At 40.6% G+C, this 14,516-nt stretch overlaps 1 protein-coding gene across 2 annotated transcripts in view; it reads right to left on the reverse strand.

The window, feature by feature from the left end:
• CYFIP2 (cytoplasmic FMR1 interacting protein 2) overlaps positions 1 to 14,516 on the reverse strand; it is a 133,697-nt gene that overhangs the window by 58,187 nt on the left and 60,994 nt on the right. For both annotated transcript variants that reach the window (XM_059062927.2, XM_067032007.1), the window contains 3 exons: positions 13,090 to 13,166; positions 10,245 to 10,353; positions 1,782 to 1,901 (listed from right to left, as the gene is read on the reverse strand). In XM_059062927.2, the coding sequence (XP_058918910.1) occupies positions 1,782 to 1,901; positions 10,245 to 10,353; positions 13,090 to 13,166 (306 nt within the window). The remainder of the gene's footprint in view (positions 1 to 1,781; positions 1,902 to 10,244; positions 10,354 to 13,089; positions 13,167 to 14,516) is intronic.

The following is a 14,516-nucleotide window of genomic DNA, read 5'->3' on the forward strand; positions in this document are numbered from 1 at the left end:
AAAAAAAAAGGTTCTGAAGAACCTAGGGGCAGAACAGGAATAAAGACACAGACGTAGAGTGGACTTAAGGACACGGGGAGGGGGAAGGGTAAGCTGGGACGAAGTGAGAGAGTGGCATAAACATATATATATATACACTACCAAATGTAAAACAGATAGCTAGTGGGAAGCAGCTGCATAGCACAGGGAGATCAGCTTGGTGCTTCGTGACCACCTAGAGGGGTGGGATAGGGAGGGTGGGAGGGAGACGCAAGAGGTAGGGAATATGAGGATATATGTATACGTATAGCTGATTCACTTTGTTATACAGCAGAAACTAACACAACATTGTAAAGCAATTATACTCCAGTAAAGATGTTAAAAAAAAAGAGAAAACATAAATATAATAACAAGTATTCTGCAAAAACAAACAAACAAACATGGTGTCTGCTAGATTTCCCCATTGTAAAATTACTATTCTTCCCTTTGCAATTAATAAATACCTTGAAGGAGATAATTCGAGACTATGTAAGAATGCTTTTTCTTCTCTAAGTTTTTTTTTTTAATTTTTGAGTAATTTTAAAACTTTGGTGAAATATAGATAACATAAAATTTACCATTTTAACCCTTTTTAAATGTACACTTCTGTGGCATTAGATACATTCATATTGTTGTGCCACCATCACCACCATCCACCTCCAGAACTTCTTAATCTCCCCAACTGAACCTCTGTACCCATTAAGCACTAACTCCCTATTCCTTGGCAAACACCACTGTACTTTCTGTCTCTATAAATCTCACTATTCTAGAAACCTCATAATAAGATGAATCATAAAATACTCTTCGTGAAGTTCTGCCCACTAATTTTAGCATCTGTTACTGGATCTTGCCTGAAAGCATTACTACTGTGGTGTTCTAATGGTGATTTTCTACTCCTCTCATTCCTTCTACTCATCTGCTTTTGAAGCATTAAAAGCTTCCTTTGATTCACTGAAAGACTGATCAATCAAGTTATTCTAATTCTTGGAAAGAATTAGCAGAGAGTAGTTAAAATTGCTGATTAATAAAAGAAGGTAGTGCTTCCCTGGTGGTGCAGTGGTTGAGAATCCTCCTGCCGATGCAGGGGACACGGGTTTGTGCCCTGGTCTGGGAGGATCCCACATGCCGCGGAGCTGCTGGGCCCCTGAGCCATGGCCGCTGAGCCTGCGTGTCCGGAGCCTGTGCTCCATAACGGGAGAGGCCACAACAGTGAGAGGCCCGCATAACGCCAAAAAATAAATAAATAAATAAATAATAAAATAAAATAAAAGAAGGTAGCAGGCCTGTCCCATGCTTGTGTATCAGGAACAACTATATAATTTGCACGTCCCAGCACAAAATGAAAATGTGGGGACCCTTGTTAGAAAATGATTAAGAATTCCAAGATGGTGACAGCAGAGCATTAAACCAGTCAAGAGCCACACCCACAAAGCTGATGCTACTGTGTAACCTTCTGTAGTTTGTTAGGACCACCCAGCTACTTTCTGGAGCTGTACAATCCTAAAGGACAAGCAGCTGTGCCCCAGGGCTGGCCATTTCTAGATATTTCAAGATCCCCCCTCCACTCCCATTCTCTAGGCAACCAGGAAGGTAAGACTACTCTTATTCTTTTTAAATCTTTTTTTTTCCCCATCTCATTCAGATGAGAAAGAGACCCATTGCTTCTCTCTAACTAGCTCAGTACCAGGCTAACAACAACCCTCAATGAGGCTTCCAGTCTGAAGAGTCCCAGGGCAGAACTCACAAGGGCCCCCATCTCTTACCACGATGGAGGTCAGGTCCTCACTCTCAAAGCGGCTGATGGCCTGGTCCAAGGATTTATACATGGCGGCAGAGATGCGCTGGGTAATGAGTCTGTTCAAGTCAATTGATCTACCCAAAAGCTGCATGGAAGAGAGAGAGAGAGGGGGGGAGAGATACAAGGTTACTTAAGGTTTGTTTGCACAGGCACATGACAACTAAATGCAATGCATTGATAAGAAACTGTACTAAAATTATAAAGAACATGACCAGGACAAATAGGGACTCTATGAAGAAAACAGTATTATTAAATTTCCTGAGTATGATAATTCTATTTGGATGATGAAAGAATGTCCTTGTTCTTAGGAGATACACGCTGAGGTATCAGCCGTAAAGTGTTATATGTCTCCAACTTACTCTCAACTGGCTAAGAAAAAGTATGTATATTAAAATATATATTTTATTACAGTGGGTTGGCCAAAAAGTTCAGTTGGTATTTTTCTGTAAGATGTTACGAACATTTTGGTCAACCTAATATTTATATATAAATATGTTTTTTAAATTATATATACTATAAACATATATTTAAACTACACTTACTATATTTATGAGAGAGAAAAAACACATACATGAGTAAAAGAAAGTGAATCAAATGTGGTTAAAACAAGAATAATCATGAATCTGGCTACAAAGTATATCTGTGTGTTTACTGTGTTATTCTTTGATGAACAAAGATGTCAAAATCCTGAACAAAATACCAGCAAACAGAATCCAACAGCACACTAAAAGCCTCATACACCATGATCAAGTGGGATTTATCCCAGGGATGCAAGGATTCTTCAATATACGCAAATCAATGTGATACACCTCATTAACAAATTAAGGAATAAAAACCATATGATCACCTCAACAGATGCAGAAAAAGCTTCTGACAAAATTCAACACCCATTTATGATAAAAACTCTCCAGAAAATGGGCACAGAGGGAACGTACGTCAACATAATAAAGGCCATATATGACAAACCCACAGCAAGCATCATACTCAATGCTGAAAAACTGAAACCATTTCCACTAAGATCAGGAACAAGACAAGGAGGTCCAGTCTCACCACTCTTATTCAATATAGTTTTGGAAGTTTTAGCCACAGCAGTCAGAGAAGAAAAAGAAATAAAAGGAATCCAAATTGGGAAAGAAGAAGTAAAACTGTCACTGTTTGCTGATGACATGATACTATACATAGAAAATCCTAAAGATACCACCAGAAAACTACTAGTGCTGATCAATGAATTTGGTAAGGTTGCAGGATACAAAATGAATGCACAGAAATCTCTGGCATTCCTATAGACCAACAATGAAAAATCAGAAAGAGAAATTAAGAAACACTCCCATTTACCATTGTAACAAAAAGAGTAAAATACCTAGGAATAAACCAGCCTCAGGAGGGGAAAGACATGTACTCAGAAAACTATAAAACAGTAATTAAACAAATCAAAGATGACATAAACAGATGAAGAAATATACCATGTTCTTGGATTGGAAGAATCAATATGGTGAAAATAATTAGACTACCCAAAGCAATCTACAGATTCATTGCAATCCCTATCCAACTACCAATGGCATTCTTCACAGAATTACAACAAAAATTTTACAATTGATATAGAAACACAAAAGACCCTGAATAGCCAAAGAAATCTTGAGAAAGAAAAAAGGAGTTGGAGGAATCAGGTTCCCCAACTTCAAACTGTACCACAAAGCTACAGTAATCAGGACAGTATGGTACTGGCACAAAAACAGAAATATAGATCAATGGTACAAGATAGAATGCCCAGAGAAAAACCCACGCACATAGGGGCGCCTAATTTACGACAAAGGAGGCAAGAACATACAATGGAGAAAAGACAGCCTCTTCAATAAGTGGTGCTGGGCCACCAAACCAGCTTTACAACAAATGCTAAAGGAACTTCTCTAGGCAGAAAACACAAGAGAAGGAAAACACCTACAATAAAAAACCCCAAACAATTAAGAAAATGGTAATAGGAGCATACATATCGATAATATCCTTAAATGTAAATGGATTAAATGCTCCAACCAAAAGACATAGCTGAATGGATACAAAAACAAGACCTGTACATAGGCTGTCTACAAGAGACCCACTTCAGACCTAGGGACACATACAGACTAAAAGTGAGGGGATGGAAACAGATATTCCTTGCAAATGGAAATCAAAAGAAAGCTGGAGTAGCAATTCTCATATCTGACAAAATAGACTTTAAAATAAAGAATGTTACAAGAGACAAGGAAGGACACTACATAATGATCAAGGGATCAATCCAAGAAGAAGGTATAACAATTGTAAATATTAATGCACCCAACATAGCAGCTCAATACATAAGGCAAATGCTAACAGCCATAAAAGGGGAACTCGGGGCTTCCCTGGTGGAGCAGTGGTTGAGAGTCCGCCTGCCGATGCAGGGGACACGGGTTTGTGCCCTGGTCCGGGAGGACCCCACACGCTGCGGAGTGGCTGGGCCCGTGAGCCATGGCCGCTGAGCCTGCGTGTCCGGAGCCTGTGCTCCACAACGGGAGAGGCCACAACAGTGAGAGGTCCGCGTACCGCAAAAAAAAAAAAAGGGGGGGGGAATCGACAGTAACACAATCATAGTAGGAGACTTTAACACCCCACTTTCACCAAAGGACAGATCATCCAAAATGAAAACAAATAAAGAAACACAAGCTTTAAATGATACATTAAACAAGATGGACTTAATTGATATTTATAGGACATTCCATCCAAAACAAAAGAATACACTTTCTTCTCAAGTGCTCATGGAACATTCTCCAGGATAGATCGTATCTTTGGTCACAAATCAAGCCTTCATAAATTTAAGAAAATTGAAATGGTATCAAGTATCTTTTCCGACCACAATGTTATGAGACTAGATATCAATTACAGGAAAAAATCTGTGAAAAATACAAACACATGGAGGCTAAACAATACACTAATAAATAACTGAGAGATCACTGAAGAAATCAAAGAGGAAATCAAAAAATACCTAGACAGAAATGACAATCTAAACATGATGACCCAAAACCTATGGGGTGCAGCAAAAGCAGTTCTAAGAGGGAAGTTTATAGCAATACAATCCTACCTCAAGAAACAGGAAACAGACTTCCCTGGTGGCGCAGTGGTTGAGAATCTGCCTGCTATTGCAGGGGACATGGGTTCGAGCCCTGGTCTGAGAGGATCTCACATGCCACGGAGCAAATAGGCCCATGAGCCACAACTATTGAGCCTGCCCATCTGGAGCCTGTGCTCCACAACAAAAGAGGTCACGAGAGTGTTAGGCCTGCACACCATGATGAAGAGTGGCCCATGCTTGCCACAACTAGAGAAAGCCCTCGTACAGAAACGAAGACCCAACACAGTAAAAATAAATAAATAAACTCCTTCCCCCAACATCTTTAAAAAAAAAACAGGAAACTTCTCAAATAAACAACCTAACCTTACACCTAAAGCAATTAGAGAAAGAAGAAAAAATAACCCTCAGTTAGCACAAGGAAAGAAATCATAAAGATCAGATCAGAAATAAATGAAAAATGGGGCTTCCCTGGTGGCGCAGTGGTTGAGAGTCCGCCTGCTGATGCAGGAGACACGGGTTCGTGCCCTGGTCCGGGAAGATCCCACATGCCGCGGAGCAACTAAGCCCGTGAGCCATGGCCGCTGAGCCTGTGCGTCCGGAGCCTGTGCTCCGTAACGGGAGAGGCCACAACAGTGAGAGGCCCGCATACCGCAAAAAAAAAAAAAAAAAAAAAAAAGAAATAAATGAAAAAGAAATGAAGGAAACAATAGCTAAGATCAATAAAACTAAAAGCTGGTTCTTTGAGAAGATAAACAAAATTGATAAACCACTAGCCAGACTCATCAAGAAAAAAAGGGAGAAGATTCAAATCAACAGAATCAGAAATGAAAAAGGAGAAGTAACAACTAATACTGCAGAAATACAAAGGATCCTGAGAGATTACCACAAGCAACTATATTCCAATAAAATGGACAACCTGGAAGAAATGGACAAATTCTTAGAAAAGCACAACCTCCTGAGACTGAATCAGGAAGAAATAGAAAATATAAACAGACCAATCACAAGCACTGAAATTGAAACTGTGATTAAAAATCTTCCAACAAACAAAAGCCCAGGACCAGATGGATTCACAGGTGAATTCTACCAGACATTTAGAGAAGAGCTAACACCTATCCTTCTCAAACTGTTCCAAAATATAGCAGAGGGAGGAACACTCCCAAACTCATTCTATGAGGCTACCATCACCCTGATACCAAAACCAGACAAAGATGTCACAAAGAAAGAAAACTACAGACAAATATCACTGATGAACATAGATGCAAAGATCCTCAACAAAATACTAGCAAATAATCCAAAGCACATTAAAAGGTTTATACACCATGATCAAGTGGGGTTTATCCCAGGAATGCAAGGATTCTTCAATATACGCAAATCAATCAATGTGATACACCATATTAACAAATTGAAGGAGAAAACCATACAATCATCTCAATAGATGCAGAAAAAAGCTTTCGACAAAATTCAACACCCATTTATGATAAAAACTCTCCAGAAAGTAGCCACAGAGAGAACTTACCTCAACGCAATAAAGGCCATATATGACAAACCCTCAGCCAACATCGTTCTCATTGGTGAAAAACTGAAACCATTTCCACTAAGATCAGGAACAAGACAAGGTTGCCCACTTTCAACACTATTATTCAACATAGTTTTGGAAGTTTTAGCCACAGCAATCACAGAAGAAAAAGAAATAAAAGGAATCCAAATCGGAAAAGAAGAAGTAAAACTGTCACTGTTTGCAGATGACATGATACCATACTTAGAGAATTCCAAAGATGTTACCAGAAAACTATTAGAGCTAATCAATGAATTAGGTAAAGTTGCAGGATACAAAATTAATGCACAGAAATCTCTTGCATTCCTATACACTGAAGATGAAAAATTAGAAAAAGAAATAAGGAAACACTCTCATTTACCATTGCAACCAAAAGAACGAAATACCTAGGAATAAACCTACCTAAGGAGACAAAAAACCTGTATGCAGAAAACTATAAGACACTGATGAAAGAAATTAAAGATGCTACAAACAGATGGAAAGATATACCATGTTCTTCGATTGGAAGAATCAACATTGTGAAAATCACTATATACCCAAAACCATCTACAGATTCAATGCAATCACTAACAAACTACCAATGGCATTTTTCAGAGAACTAGAACAAAAAATTTCATAGTTTGTATGGAAACACAGAAGACGCTGAATAGCCAAAGCAATCTTGAGAAAGAAAAACAGAGTTGGAGGAATCAGGCTCCCTGACTTCAGACTATACTACAAAGCTACAGTATGGGACTGGCATAAAAACAGAAGTATAGATCAATGGAACAGGATAGAAAGTCCAGAGATAAACCCACACACATATGGTCACCTTATCTTTGATACAGGAGGCGAGAATATACAATGGAGAAAAGACAGCCTCTTCAATAAGTGGTGCTGGGAAAACTGGACAACTACATGTAAAAGAATGAAATTAGAACACACCATAACATCATACACAAAAATAAACTCAAAATGGATTAAAGGCCTTAGTGTAAGGTCAGACACTATAAAACTCTCAGAGGAAAACATAGGCAGAACACTAGATGACATACATCACCCACCTACTAGAAAAATGGAAATAAAAACAAAAATAAACAAATGGGACCTAATGAAACTTAAAAAACTTTTGCACAGCAAAGGAAACCATAAATAAGATAAAAAGACAACCCTCAGAATGGGAGAAAATAATTGCAAATGAAGCAACCGAGAAAGGATTAATCTCCAAAATATACAGGCAGCATGCATCTCAATATCAAAAAACCAAACAACCCAATCCAAAAATGGGCAGAAGACCTAAATAGACATTTCTCCAAAGAAGATATGCAGATTGCCAACAAACACATGAAAGGATGCTCAACATCAATAATCATTAGAGTAATGCAAATCAAAACTACAATGAGGTATCACTTCACGTAGGTCAGAATGGCCATTATTACAAAATCTAGAACCAATAAATGCTGGAAAGAGTGTGGTGAAAAGGGAACTCTCCTGCACTGTTGGTGGGAATGTAAATTGATACAACCACTATGGAAAATAGTATGGCAGTTCCTCAAGAAACTAAAAATAGAACTGCCGTATGATCCAGCAATCCCACTACTGGGTATATACCCGGAGAAAACCATAATTCAAATAGAGAGGGCTTCCCTGGTGGCGCGCAGTGGTTGAGAGTCCGCCTGCCGATGCAGGGGACACGGGTTCGTGCCCCGGTCCGGGAAGATCCCACATGCCGCGGAGCGGCTGGGCCTGTGAGCCGTGGCCGCTGAGCCTGCGCGTCCGGAGCCTGTGCTCCGCAATGGGAGAGGCCACAACAGTGAGAGGTCTGCATACCGCAAAAAAACAAAAACAAACAAACAAACAAAAAACCAAATAGAGACACGTACCACGATGCTCATGGCAGCACTATTTACAATAGCCAGGACATGGAACCAACCTAAGTGTCCATCGACAGATGAATGGATAAAGAAGATGTGGCACATATATACAATGGAATATAATTCAGCCATAAAAAGAAATGAAATTGAGTTATCTGTAGTGAGGTGGATGGACCTAGAGTCTGTCATACAGCGTGAAGTAAGTCAGAAAGAGAAAAACAAATACCGTATGCTAACACATTTATATGGAATCTAAAAAAAAAAAAAAAAAAAAAAAAGGTACTGATGAACCTAGTTGCAGGGCAGGAATAAAGAGGTAGACACAGAAAATCGACTTGAGGACATGGGGTGGGAGGGCGAAGCTGGGGCAAAGTGGGAGTAGCTTCGACCTATATACAGTACTGAATGTAATAAAGTTGGCTAGTGGGAAGCAGCAGCATAGCACAGGGAGATCAGCTCGGTGCTTTGTGACCACCTAGAGGGGTGGGATAGGGAGGATGGGAGGGAGGCTCAACAGGGAGGATGGGAAGGAGGCTCAAGAGGGAGGGGATATGGGGACATGTGTATGCATATGGCTGATTCGCTTTGTTGTGCAACAGGAACTAATACAATATTGTGAAGCAACTATACTCCAATAAAGATATATTTTTAAAAAATGTTGAGGAAAAATACGATGCATTCGGACTGTAGGAAGAGGCTCAGGACACACTCTGGTACCCCATGCATTGCTGACACCCTGAATCTTCCCTTGAAGTTCTTCCTGTATTCGTCCTGTGCCCCAGTTCAGAGTCATCAGGGAGTAGCAGTCCCCCCAGCAAGGGCCTACCGTGTACCTTTATGGGTATGAATGTAAAAGCATGAGGAGAAGGTCTGACTACAGGCTGGAAAATATAGCTTAGGAGAATTTCCACCGGGGTACACGTGGGCATTACTGCAGATGCTACGTAGATAGCAATAAACATTTATTGAGTACCTGTTGAGTGCACTGCACTTTGCTAGGTGCCCAAGGATACTTGGGCAAGGATAATTCTCAACGATTTTATTTTTTTCTGTTTCCCTTTTGGGAGAGATTTTCCACCAACTGACTAAGGCTCCTTATAGCACACACAAAGCCCTCAGGATTAATGTCCTGTGACTAATTCTAGCTGCACTGGTAACTGATAGCTGTAATCTTCTGAGAGGCTGAAGGAAAAACTCTCTTTGAGCCCTTACTGTTGGCACAGGTGAAAATGTTTTTTTCTCTTACGATTCTCCATTTCTCTTAGATTTCTCAGAGCAATGGGAATATCCAGGGTTTCCAGGGTAAATCCTCTCCTCTTTATCCAGGGCATCTTCTCAGTCTCAGCCCTGCTTCCCTTCACCCAAGTCTCCACAAAGACGTGAACCACAGAATAAGCACACAGAGGTCACAGCATGAAGGACATTTCAACACTGTGTGGCTGACAGCAGGGCTTAGGAGTAGGATGCAAGGTCTGCTGGAGCATCTCTTATTTTTGTCTGCCAGGCTCATGTGAACATTTTTAAGCAGGGATATGTTTCTAGCTCCTGGCAGAATTTCCTCTACATCTGGGGTCAAATGTTAACAGAGACTAACTCCATAAAGACAAACCATAATGGGCCCTGTTCAGGGGTAGATTTACCCATTTCTGAACATTAGTCCCGACTGAAGGAGGTGGGCTGCAGCTTATGATGGGAGGACAAAGGCTTTGGTGGCCGCTACTCATCAGAGGTGAATGGCCGTTGAGCTGAGAAGCCTAGAACTTGAACCAAAGGAAGCCCAATGCCTCTTGACTGTAAGATTCTGAGGGGGTGTTATATCCATGGTCAGAAGCCCACACCGGGCAATACCCAGGGAAGACGGTAAGCAGGCCTGATTTCCAATCTCTAGGCTAACGTCACAGTTCCTCTCTCCTGCCCATTCCACCTCTGTCACCATACCTGGACATGTCTCTGCTTCAACAGCGTTTCGTAGCGGTTGGATGGTGGGTATGGAATGATGACTCCATAATTCTTACATTCAGCCCTAAAACGTTTATCCAACAGGACACTGGAAGGGATAAAAGTGAAATAAGGCCAGTAAACATGATGGTGAATGGTGATCAATCACCCAGCCATGTGTATTTCAAACCACAGGATCTACTCATGAAGTGCTATCTTATATATTTTACATATTTTTTTCTGATCTAGAGCAAAGTTCTTCTAATTTTTTTCAGCCCCAAAAGCTCAATATGTGAAACAGAATTTCTGTGTTAAAGACAGGCAACACAGAAGTTGAGATGCATTCTTGCTTTTATTCATTCACCATAAAAGCAATTGAGTCCCTGCTTAGTATATCCCAGGAAACATTCTAGGTACCGAGGATACGAAGTTCTTGTCCTTATGGAGCTTACGTTCTAGTAAAGAGAGACTGATAATAAATAAATAAGCAGAGGAATAAAATAATTTCAGATAATAGTAAATACCTGCATAGTATTTACTATTCACCAAGCATACACGTACATGCAGAGAATCATTTTTAATCTCACAACAATCCTATGAATTAGATGTTCTATTATGATCTTTTACACTGAGCCATGGATTGCAGAGTAATAAGTGCTCTGAAAATAATAAAACAGGATCATTTGGTGTTAGGAGGTCAGGGAAAGTGTCTCTAAAGAGATTCTGTTGGACAGAGACCTAAATGCTAAAACTGGAAAGATCTGGGGGAAGAATCTTTCAGGCATGATTAGCTTGGTATGTTGAGAAAAAGGAAAAATGGTCAGTGTAGATAAGGGGCAGGTGTGCTGGAGAGTATGGTGCAAAAATGAATTTATAAAGTTAGTTTAGGGGCCAGACCATGTGGGACAATATAAGCCACAGTAAGGAGGTTAGATGTTTTCCAGATGTAATTGAAGCCATGGAAAGGTTTTAAGCAGGAAAGTGACATCATCTAAATCTACACTGTCCAATACATTAGCCACCCACCAGGTGAGCCTGCTGAGTACCTGAAACGTGGCGGGTCCAAGCTGAGACGTGCTATTAGCATAAAATACACACTAGATGTTGAAGACTTAGGAAAAAAACATTGAAAACTATTTCCTTAATAACTTTTTATTGGTTACATGATGAAATTATAATATTTTAGATACAATGGATTATATAAAACATAGCATTAAATTAATTTTTAAAATATGGCTACTAAAACGTTTAAAATTACATCTGTGACCCAACATTTGTAATTGCATTATATTTCTGATGGACAGCAATGATCTAGATCACTCTGTCTCTCCTGTGCTCTCTGACTCCCCCAACTTCTCGCAATCTCCCCCAACTTCCCGTACCTTTGACAAACTACAGATCTTGTAAGGAGGGATATAGATTAAGATTCCTATTTCAGATAAGGATATTTTTTAAATTAAATATATAGAGGACCCAGGGTTTGACAAGTCTGAGTTTGTTTACACAGACAATGGACCAGCATATTTGAAAATTATCTTAGAGAAGCTGGAAGCCCAGCTCACTGTTAGAACCCCATGCAATTCAATTCAGACACTTGGGAAGTGACTCCTCTGTGAAAGGCTGTGTTCTTTGCACTTTCCCTGAAACCCTATGCATATGCTTTCTATAGTTTACATCCTTAAGAGCGATTCACTTCATTTAATGCACATTCTGTGTTAACAGACACTTGTGCATCTGTACATCACCTCCTGTCTGAAATACATCACAACAATTCAAGTTGTTGAAAGCCAAACAAAGCAAATTTTTATTGTAGGGAAAAAAAGTAACAATCCTTGAAATTACTGGTTGGTACATTTGGATTTCCAATAAAAAGGGAAATTATCTCTATCTATCTATCTATCTATCTATCTATCTATCTATGTAGGCAGGGTTTTTTTGACCAGTACTATTATGGGTTCCTTGAACCCAGGAATTCTCAGGGGTCTAAATCAACCCATACTGACAATACCAATGAGCCTGTAAAACCTGACATGCCTAGACCTCTCCTCTTCCTTGGCCTTCTGTCTGGCCTTCACACTCCCATTCTTGCTCACCTCCAATCCATTCTCTACAGTTTAATGTTTTTAAAAGATCAAACTTCTAAAAATAAAAATCAAACTGGGTCACTGTCACACTTTGGAAACTCTCCCGTGGTGTTCCACTCCTCCTAGGACAAATGCCTACAAGGCTGCAAGACCTGGGCCCTGCCTACCTGCCCAGCTTTACCATGCAGCCTGCCCACTCTGTGGTCCATGAATGAGACATTTACATGTACTAATTCACATTAATCCTCTCAACAGCCCTACAAAGTAGAAGTAGGCATGCTCTTCATCTTATGCTTCTGCCACAGGGACTCTGCACAAGTAGTTTGTTTTGCCTGCAATTTCTAGCCCTACTCTTCACCCAGTTTTACTTAATTAAGTAAAGTAAAAATCAACTTCAGATGTGAACTCAAATGTTACTTTCTCAGGACAGCTCTTCCAGTTACCCATCCCAAAGACTAGTTCAGGTTTAACTGTCATATATTCCCATTAGATTGTCCTTCATAGGAACCTCCCTTGCCACCGTGCATTCAGTAGTTTTTATTAATGTCTGTTTTCCTCACTAGACTGTAAGCTCCATGAGATCTAGCACCACATCTGCCTATTTTCCTTTCTCCTACATTCTAGCACCAAATCCAGGCCCGCGGAATCACTCAGATTTCCTTAGGTCCTAAAGGAGATGGGACGTTTTGCAACAGAGAACCTTGCCTTCTAGGTGGCAATCTTAGGAAGCTTTGCTGCACGTAGCCCTGGGGCTCTCATACCTGCCAGCCATTGCTTTGTAGTAAGCAAAGATCTGGTCCGCCAGCTTGTAGACAAACTGATCAAAACACAGGTTCACCTGGTGAAGAAGAAGCAGGAAATGTCAATGGTGTCTGTCCGGCTTTATTAGAGAAATTTCAGCAACTGAATGGGGCAGTGGTGCAGCACTGCCTGAAGTGTAAGGTGAAGCAAGATGCTTTGCAGGAAAAAAAAAAAGAAGATTCTGTGGCCAACTAAGTTTGGGAAGTCTGGTCCCTTGCCCTCAAGGTCCTCAACCAGGCACAAAGAAAGCAAAATTCAAAAAGCTGTCGAGGAACCACTGTCCCCACTGGTCTCCTCCTGGCTGTTACAAGGTGCCTGCCCAGGGGGAATGCCACAAATAAGGCTTCACATCCTGTAATTACACATATCAGTCCCCTCATCTCTCCCGATAGAATTTCTTGTCTATTCCTTTTATTTTACTTTATCTTGCTTTGCAAATGAAGAAGTTAATGGTCATTAAAAATTTAAAAACCTCTTTTTAAAACCAGTTTGCTTAAAAATCTTTGGTTTTTAATGAATAAGAGACCGTCTTGCCTTTTCAGTGTTTCATCATGTCAGTGGCAGAATGTGATGCTGAGGTGAGAAGAAAGTTCACAGCAGACATAGAGGATCGAAAGCAAATCCTCCAGTGATGGCAAGAGCAGGGAACGGCCAAAGGTGGGGCGTTAAAGAGATGGGCTCTGATAGTAGCAGGGTAACAGTATAACTTCAAAGGAAATAGACTGTATTTAGGTGATTAATCTTCAATCCTTTTCGCACCAAACTCCCAGCTCCATAAGGTTAACTCTTTATTCAAAGAGCTTTCGTATCTTTTATTTTACACACTAAATGTTATTCTGAACATAAAAACACAGTGCTGTGTGCAGTGTCGTCCTCATATGCAGGTAACCAAGGCCTCTGCCCTGGAGTCTGAGCTTCAAGGATCCCTAAGGGGGACTCCTTCAGGCAAAGGACCCGTAAGATCCAGGGTGGGGTGCCCAACACATGTCCCCTTCTATAACCAGCTTTGAATATTCTTGCCCAAATAGCCCAAGTCTCTTCCAGGCCCTGTGTGCTCTTTTCCCTGGGTTCCTCCCTGAGGGTGGACTGCACTGCAGGTGTGTGCACCCCTAGGGCCTGGGGTTGGCCAAGGGGCCATCGTTTTGGGGCACAGGAGGGAGACAAAGCTTGGGTATCCACACATAGGCCCTTCCTGGTTCAGAACAGAGTCTGAAGATGGGAAGAGAAAGGCGGAGAAAGGCCATGAGCTGGGGGTCTCAATTTATACTTCTGCTCCATGGCCTCCAGTGTTATCCAGGGCTTGTCTGTGTGCTTTCTTTACATTTATTTTTAAAATGTCACTTGGACATATGACACTTTAGATTTTTTGTTTTCAACCTGTTGGAGA

This window comes from Kogia breviceps, chromosome 4, assembly GCF_026419965.1.
Source record: "Kogia breviceps isolate mKogBre1 chromosome 4, mKogBre1 haplotype 1, whole genome shotgun sequence".
Taxonomy (NCBI): domain Eukaryota; kingdom Metazoa; phylum Chordata; class Mammalia; order Artiodactyla; family Physeteridae; genus Kogia; species Kogia breviceps.